The sequence below is a fragment of the Berghia stephanieae genome, chromosome 4 (assembly GCF_034508935.2).
Source record: "Berghia stephanieae isolate SIO BIC M18660-M18661 chromosome 4, UCSD_Bste_1.3, whole genome shotgun sequence".
NCBI classification, from domain to species: Eukaryota; Metazoa; Mollusca; class Gastropoda; order Nudibranchia; family Aeolidiidae; genus Berghia; species Berghia stephanieae.
Window position 1 is genome coordinate 50,482,259 of NC_088363.1, and position 9,434 is coordinate 50,491,692.

Sequence of the window (9,434 nt, forward strand, 5' to 3'; positions counted from 1 at the left end):
TGCATATTAATAATGTGGGCCATTATACAATTATACGTATGTGATCAGTTGCGTTAACGAGAAGTGACCAAAAAATACTTGTAATGGGGGATTTCAGGTCGAGTTTAAGACAAACAGGGAGTCTTTTTTTTAAAAAAATCAGTTTGCGTAACGGATAGCAGGTAGTTCATCGGCAATTTTCAACACCACCTGAGTACACACTGGCTTTTAATAGGGTATTAAGTGTGTGCATTTGTGTGTATGTGTGTGTATTTGTGTATGTGAGTCTGTCTGTCAGAGAGAGAAAGAAAAAGACCGAAAAAGAAAGACAGAAAGAAAGAAGAGAGAAGAAATAAAGAAAGAGAGAGAGAGAGAGAGAGAGAGAGAGAGAGAGAGAGAGAGAGAGACCATCATCATACTTATATTTGCTCCATTGGAAGTAGAAGCTCAAAGAACTAAAAGTTGAGGTATTTTTGTTTGGTCAAATTCTTACCGTTTTTAACTCTTAAAGAAAAAGAGCTACCCTGAAGATTTCTTTTTAAACAGGCGATTTTTATATGGATCACGGAAATGTTTAGCGGCACTATTACTACGTATAATGAGAATGATCACGTAATAGATACTTAATACATGATGCGTGATACGGAGGATATGCTAAACCTATCCAATGACAGACCTGCCAACTTAAAAATCTAAAAGTTCGTAATTTTTATGAGATAAAAACTGTAGTCCCTAAATTTAATATTAAAAATCAACAGTTTACCCTCACAAAGATTAAATAACACGTTGAGTTGAAATTCTTAAAACTATATAGTCTGGCATCGCTTTCATTTTCAATACGTTTTAACTAATGACTTAGAGATGATCACGAAGTTCTGAAATTGTTTTTGTTTATATTCTGTAATGAAAACGTTCTCAAATTTACGCAATATAATAACAACAATGATAAATCAAGCCCTTAATAATTGCATACAAATATACGACCTGCAAAGATGTTCTCGTCGATTTTAACAGTTCGATATTTGAAGTAAGTAAAGCTTTTCTAGTCAAAATTTTAAAAATAAATAAATAGATAAATAAATAAAAAATAAATAAATAAATACATAAAGAAATAAATAAACTAAGGAATAAATGTTTAAAAATGAAAAGAATGTGGTATATCAAGAATACGCAGTACTGGTAACTTGACTATAAAACATATAATGGGCATCATATTTCTTAACGAAATACCTTAACAAAAAAAAATATATAAACCATTAGACTAATCCCCTATTAAAAAAAAACTATATCCCTATATCTAGCACACCGATCGTTCCTACCACACCAATAGAACACTATTTAATCGGTGGTATTCATATAAATTCATTTAATCTTATTTGAAAACCGATCCGCTGACTTAGCCTCGTTCAAATTCTCGGTCATACTGCCAGAGAAGAGAAAAATACACGATATAAATTCGAGTGTAAATTCTACATCCATCAATTCATGGGATCATATTATTTATTGTTCAACGATACACACATAAACAAACACATACACAAACACATACATACATCCATCTATCCATACATACATACATACATACATACATACATACAAACATAAACATACATACATACATACATATATATATATATATATATATATATATATATATATATATAAATGCATATATATATATATATATATATATATATATATATATATATATATATATATATATACACACACATACACATACATACAAACATAAACAGACAAAAAAAAAACAAACAAATAAAAACGCAAGCAAATAAAACAGTGAGTACAGTCAAATCGCGATAACCGAGAAAAAAAAAAGTAGTCCTTCAAAGGCAGTTGGCCCATGGAGCCGGAGTTTATCCCGTTTCTATAGCATGAAATAGACAAAAGCAATTGATTGTTAACCTTTGGACAGGATGGGCAGGACGCTTGTCTATCGCAAAATATTTTTCAGTAGATCCAACAGGCCCAGCTACCCAATCACTGCTGGACGGGTAGGTGGTCAGAATAAAAACAAACGATTTCGGTCCGTTTGCATGGGAAGCGAATGCGCTATCAACTGAGTTATCGGAGTCTCCGAGAAACCGAAACCTCTATAGTAAAAGGTGGAAGTTACGATACACAAAGAGATGTGAGGGACTGTCTGTGGCCGAAATATTATTTAAGGCTTAAATTGTGGAAATTGAGTTTAACTGAGTATTTTTATACAGGAGAAATGGAGATTCTCAATGTGCTTCTTGAAACAAGTTATGTTTAAATCGAACAAATTGGATCTTTTATTAAGCAATTTCTTTATCTGGGCCATGACGACACAACTCCCTGATCAAATTGACGCGGTGGATATAAAAGTATTGACAAAATGCGTTAAAGTTAAATGCTCAACAGTCCAGTTCTGGCTGGTAAACCTACGGTATTTCTAGAAGTTAAGGAATTTTGTGACACTCTTAGATTATTCTAGGGATGAAGAAAAAGAAGTTAACATTTTTTTAAACAGGAGACATTACGATAAATACTAAGTTTAGTACCTGCAACATTATTGAGTTATATTATATAGTATGAATAAATGGTGAAAAGGCGGAGTCGTTCGCGAAGTTGAACCCAGCAAAAATTACACCCAAGGAGTCCAGTCTATGGCAATCTGAAGTTTCATATTGCGAAGAAATCACAATTTTAAAAATGAAGCCAGTGCCTAGGTCAGACCTGTCTACGAGTACGAAAAATTCGTGGAATTACGAAATTTTGGCTCATATCTCAGAAATTCATGAGCGTCTCTAAGTCACATGACCTTATTGAAAATGAAAGTTGATGCCAGACGACATAAATAATGGATCTTAAAGTGTTCTCTAATCCTTGTGAGGGTAAATTGTTTATCTATAAAGGTAACCATAGCGACTACTATTTGTATCTCCTATGAACTACTATTTTTTAAATGTTCAAGTAAACTGGTCTAGTCTTGGTAAAACCAATAAATAGTACGGTCTCATTCCACGATAAGGACAACAGACAATAAGCCCAAAAGAGAAGTCCCAATCAACCGCCCGAGTGATTGAATTCAATCATGCAGAGGCCATGAACATAACCTTACATAATATATTATGTTGTTTTCTTACAGTGTCTTATCTGTTTTGGTTGTTGAGATTTTCTGTTTAATTTTAGAAGCCCAGACTAACACGCCGTGATTATAGAATGTACAACAATGGCCATTCCACCGCATCGGCCTATAACCAACGTGTACTTATTTGCAGATCTGGTAACCCAATTCCTTCTGAGCTCTTTGTTGTAATGAAAATCTCAACAAAAAAATGACGCAAAATATTTTCCATGACAATGTTACACTAGGCCCATAAGTGGGTTCGGGTGTCAGACCTGCATAAATGTACACGTCGTTTATAACCCTTTCCAGGCAACCATCACAATAAATAGTTGAGTAATAAAATGTGTGTTAAATACGTAGGTGTTATATTACTCCGAAATCCCGTTCTCGGCTTAACGGGCTCCGATTGCTTGTATTATGTATTATCAATGTCAGCAGTCGGGAAGACATTCTACCTTTTAGACACTTTAATGACATGTTTTTGTGCTTTTATCAGCTGGTTCTGACAAAGCCATTTTGTCACACATCATATAAAACGGTCTGGAAACGGTACACGACATTTTATTGGAAACAGGGTTACATGATCAATAAGGGGGAAAAAAAAACCAACAACAAACTTACACGGTTTGCAATCCGCATTCAATTATGACCATTTTTTATAGAGTACAATAGTACAAATTGTGACTGCAAATAATATCAAAATGTTTATTTTTAAAACATGTGAAGATGAAATCATTTCAACAGACGAGAACTTATTTGCGGGTCTGATAACCCAGAGTGTTATGGGCCCATGGTTGTAATGGAAAATACAATCAAACCAACGAACATTATTGTCCATTACAATAATGTTAAATCTAGCCTATAATTACGTTCGGTTATCTGACCTGCAAATATGGGCACGTCGATTTCAACCATATCAGAAAAAAACAACAACCAACAACTACCCCGTACTTTGAACTAGTAAACACAAGATCAAAATGAAATCTTACAGGATACATATCTGAATCAGGATGATTTACGTGATCCCGTGCCAATGGCTGGCAGCTCAAGTGGCGTGACACGAAGGGCAATGATGGACAGTCAATACAATAAATAGTTTTAAAATGGCGCTGTGTCCGATGAATGACCACAGAATATTAAGGGGACTTTATTTGGTCACCGTTCGGGAAGCAAGTGGAATGTTAACGTCAATAGGGAATGAGATTAGCGGAAGAGTAGCGTCCCTTGATTGGACGTCACCCATAGTCTGTGACGTCACCGGCGGAAAAGTTATTAGAGAGAGAACGTCATGTTGTTCTCTCTCTAATAACTTTTCCGCCGGTGACGTCACAGACTATGGGTGACGTCCAATCAAGGGACGCTACTCTTCCGCTAATCTCATTCCCTATAGAATAGTCATCACCATTCATTAAAAAATCACGCATTCCTAAAAACCTTAGGACGTCATCAATTCTTTCTTCTATATTTATTTTAAAACCATTCGACCCCATAACAATACATTTCCAGCCAAGAGCAAGAAGACGAAGGAGAAGAAGAAGAAGAAGAAGAAGAAGAAGAAGAAGAAGAAGAAGAAGAAGAAGAAGAAGAAGAAGAAGAAGAAGAAGAAGAAGAAGAAGAAGAAGAAAGAAGAAGAAGAAGAAGAAGAAGAAGAAGAAAGAAGAAGAAGAAGAAGAAGAAGAAGAAGAAGAAGAAGAAGAAGAAGAAGAAGAAGAAGAAGAAGAAGAAGAAGAAGAAGAAGAAGAAGAAGAAGAAGAAGAAGAAGAAGAAGAAGAAGAAGAAAAGAGTAGGAGGAAGAATAAGAGGAGGAGGAGGAAGAAGAAGAGGAGGATAAAAAGTCATTTGCAGTTAGGATGATGTGCAAAGCCGTGACAAGAAAACAAACAAGTGGATATTAAACCAGTTAAAAATCACTCTAATTGAAATTTTCACGAGGGTAGCTAGGGCCATATCCGAGGACTACTCCCTACGTTGAGTATGGCAGAGTGCCCATTCAAAATTCACTCACCTAAAACTTTCTCCTCTCGGCTTGTGCGGTTTCATCCCAGCCAAGCGAGTACTCCGATAGAGGGCGCTGTCATCGTTAAAACTATGACGAAGACTACTTCCGGATCCTGTTTCCTGTTTCCGGTATTCCCCTAGGACACGCTGAAGGTAGGACTGGGCACGGACCGGTTCAGCACTTGGGGTAGGCTGTGGACCTCTGGAAAAGAGAGGCAAAAGGAATGAATGATCGCATGTTGAAGACATATAAAGTATATAGGCCTACCAAAGGCAAAGAGTGCGGCTATGTGGTCGAGTGGTATGACACTCGCTTTCGGACCGGAAGGTCCTGGGTTCGAGCTTCGCTCGGCGCATAGGTCAGTACTCACTTTCTCTCACCGTAATCAGGTGTAAAATGAGTACCTGGCCGTTAACAGCGTTGTCTCTGTCTTAAAAAATTGTAATATCACCTGAGAGGCGTCATGTCCCGTCCTACATGTTAAGTGTTGCTGTTGGCCAGGGACCCCGTGTAAAGCGCTTTGAGCACATTTAGTGGATATTGCGCTATATAAATGCTCTATTTGTTATGCACTAGTATCAACATTTTAATAGTAGAATATCCGATTTTCAAGAGAATGATAATATATCCAAGTCGTAGATGCCAAATGCTCTTTCAAATAATACACTTTTATTTTTAGAAAACAGGTATTGTATATTGTAAGACCCTTGTCTTTTTTTCCCCTGATTATTCGAGAGATCAATTAATCAAAAATATCTAAAACCCTTTATCAGGAAGCAGTGACATCAAAAAGCACAAGCAGCACAACACACCTTCGGCCACCCCAACCTCAGGTTTTTAAAAATCCAACAAACTCCCGAATCAATTAAGAGCAACAAACGGATACATATTATTTTACCCATTGATGCTTCGACTGGAGATTATTTTATTAAACAATATTTTATACAATATCAATATTAATAAAAAATAAATAATAACAATAATAATAATAATGATAATAATAATGATAAAAATAATGATAATAATAATAATAATAATAATAATAATAATAATAATAATAATAATAATAATAATAATAATAATAATAATAATAATAAAGTTATAAAGCGCACACTTCCACTCAAAGGTGATCAGGGCGCTGTGAAAAACAAAACAAAAATAAAAAAGATAAACAAAACAAAAACAGTTAAGTTACAATCAATAGTTAATGCACAAATTAAAATATACAACGGACTAAAAGGCACGGGGGAAAAAAGTTTTGTTTTCAGATTCTTTTTTTTCAAAAATTCAAATGAAGGACTAGATCTTGTTTTAATTCGTATGTTATTCCATAACCGAGGGGCACTGATACAGAAAGATTTGCTGTTAAATTTGTTTGAACGTTGTCTTGAGTTAATCAATTAGGAGTCAGGAGATCTCAAAGCGCGCACTGGTTTATTATAGGGAGAAGTTATAACACTCCATAACGTTCGGCTTAGTAGTTTCAAACCTTTAATGGGAGCGATCTATATTCATGTTTTCGTCCAACCGAGTCATCAATCACGTGATTTTTTGCTGTCCAACGATTGGACATTTCTAATAAATGTTAACACGCTGCTTTGTTTATGAAAGTTGTAAACATACCCATGAGTCAAGCTGAACACAATGACCAATCGTAATGCTAGATATGTCAAAAGCTGTGAACACTTTTCACTCTGTGGGTCACTTTGAGCACAATTTGCAATGTGACCAATGACCTCGAGCACATGAAGTTAATATAGATCATGCCCATTCAATGCTCTTTTCAACCTTATGGAAGGGGGCTATTTTCTTACACTGGACATGTTACTATTACCATCTTACTCGTCGACAGATATTGTATGTTGCATGTACTGTCATTCCATAAAAGTAAAAGTGCATAGCACCTAGCTGGTGCTATTCGGTGCGTACCAATAATTATTATTGCATTACCATAATATTGGGCCTCTTCCACTACATAACACATAAAAAATTGCGATATATTATACCAGGCCGTCTCCCGGATAGTCAAAGGCTGTGTTCTATGGTTGATTACCTCTTTCTTTTGTCGTGGTCCAGCGCACACGACACTACCACTTCAGAAGATAAACATTCGACTATGAGCGTTAATAATATTGATAATTCGTTTCCAAATAGATCATTACACACACTATGACTGGGCCACGAGCAGTCTTTTCTGCGGTATATTATATTAAAGTGACAGAACACATTTTATTTCAAAAAACAATTTTGACCATGTCATGGACGTATACTAATTAGAGTTGCTTCCCTTGGTTTCCAGCTGATTGCATTCTTTTAGCATTCACTGGTTATCATTACTTAAGTGCACAGTCATAAATCTTTATTGATCTAATGTGATAACATCGATATGCCAATGTTTCTGATGTATTGGTAAATATTTCAGCTTGATTCTGTAATATTTATGCTGTCCTATTCACTGAGGAACAGCCATTGGGTTGAGTGATTTCATATTGCTCAAAAACACAACAGGCCAGAAAACTTCAACTTCAAATAACGACCGCTTAAAATAACAGTCAACTTGTCAAAAAGTTTAAGGCCTAAAAACTGAATGAAGTGTCAAGTTTTAATAGTGACGGGCCTTAATGCCTTAAAGTAGTCCTTCAGAGCCATGAGGCCCATGAAGCCGGAGTTTATCCCGGTTTCTGTAGCGTGAAACGGACAAACCAGTGTGCGCTTTGAGATCTGCTGACTCCTAATTGATTGACGTAAGAAAACTTTAAAACAAATTTAACATCAAATCTTTCTGTATCCGTGTCCCTCGGTTATGGAATAGCATACATAATGAAAACACTCACGAGACGATCGTTTCGATGGCTTTCCATCTCTTCGGTCGACAATACGTCCACGGATCGAAGAGGTGGAAAACCATTGTAACGATCGTCTTGACAGAATAATGTAAGTGTTCTTATTTATTTTATATGCTCTAATCAACATTATAGAGCCTTCTCGTACCTACAAGTACCCACCAATACTCATAAATATATATAATTTATCAAAACTGAAACTTTACATAATGCTCATTGACCATATGTTTGAGATGATTTCTTCTTGTCTTCTTCTTCTTCTTCATCATCATCATCATCATCATCATCATCATCATCATTATCATCATCATCATCATCATTGCTTTCCTGCCAAGTCCTGTCGGGTTAGTATAATACGGACTTGATTTAAAATAGAAAGTTTATACCAATTGAACGTAAATCAAAAATAAACAAACAAGTAAATAATCTTTTTTTTAAAAAAGGAAAAGAAAAGAGAAAAAAAAAAGGAATGTGGAATGATAGATCCGACCTGACCTACTTCTGCATGAACAAAATGTGTTACGAGAGTGTTTATCCGGACTAATCTATATATAAACAGCAGGTCTAAGGGACTCAGTAAAGACAGTCGGACCTCCACAAAAGGTGTTTGATGTGACTACGTATAAAGGTGTCAAGGGTGTCATTGGTTTGTTATTGATCTAGACACAACAACAGAAAAGGGAACGGAATGTTCAAATTGTGTACTTTTGGCTGGAGATTTTAGAAGTATTGACAAAACTTGAAATTCTTAAAAAGAAAATAGTGAATAGGTTAGAGTCAGAGTTGCCACCATCTTGGAAAGGGGGGGGGGATTGGAAGAGATGAGATACACAAAGAGATGGAGAGAAAGAAAGAAAGCAAGTGTGTGTGTGTGTGTGAGAGAGAGAGAGAGAGAGAGAGAGAGAGAGAGAGAGAGAGAGAGAGAGAGAGAGAGAGAGAGAGAACAGCATTGTATTACCCGGCGAAAAGGAAATTATAATTTGGAGCGAAAATTTATAATTTAAGATACGATGGCCTAACTGTCTTTTATTTTAAAATTAATTTTGAACATAACATATCAACTTTTACTTAGAATGACATTCGATAACAAAAAGTTAGATGATAAAAATCATGTACAAGGATGGAACATTGAAAAGCCTAGCTTAATTCCGTAACTCAGTTATGATCTCAGATGTATTATCTATTCTTTAAAAAAAGGTTCAATTTTTGCCATAGAATCACTGGCACGGCTAAAAATTATAAAACTTTTAAAGATAGAAATACGAGTAAAATGCACATTAATAAAAAAATTAAGGGTAATTTTATCATCCATTGCTCATATGATTATTTAGAAAATCTGCTAAGGCCCAAAAATCGGGCCTTAATTTTACCTAGAGAATATTGATTAGAGCATAAAATAAACAAGAACATTCACAAATTATGCAGATTCATTCGAGTGCACCTACTGACGTTATTACCGATTTGGATCGCTGATGGGTCAGAAGATTCGTCTCGATCT

The 9,434-nt window shown here is 35.5% G+C and overlaps 1 protein-coding gene across 3 annotated transcripts in view; it reads right to left on the reverse strand.

Annotated features, from left to right (window-relative positions):
* The window catches only part of LOC144970762 (uncharacterized), a 184,555-nt gene that overhangs the window by 110,713 nt on the left and 64,408 nt on the right, over nucleotides 1-9,434 (reverse strand). For all 3 annotated transcript variants that reach the window (XM_078910757.1, XM_078910758.1, XM_078910759.1), the window contains one exon: nucleotides 5,100-5,294. In XM_078910757.1, the coding sequence (XP_078766883.1) occupies nucleotides 5,100-5,294 (195 nt within the window). The remainder of the gene's footprint in view (nucleotides 1-5,099; nucleotides 5,295-9,434) is intronic.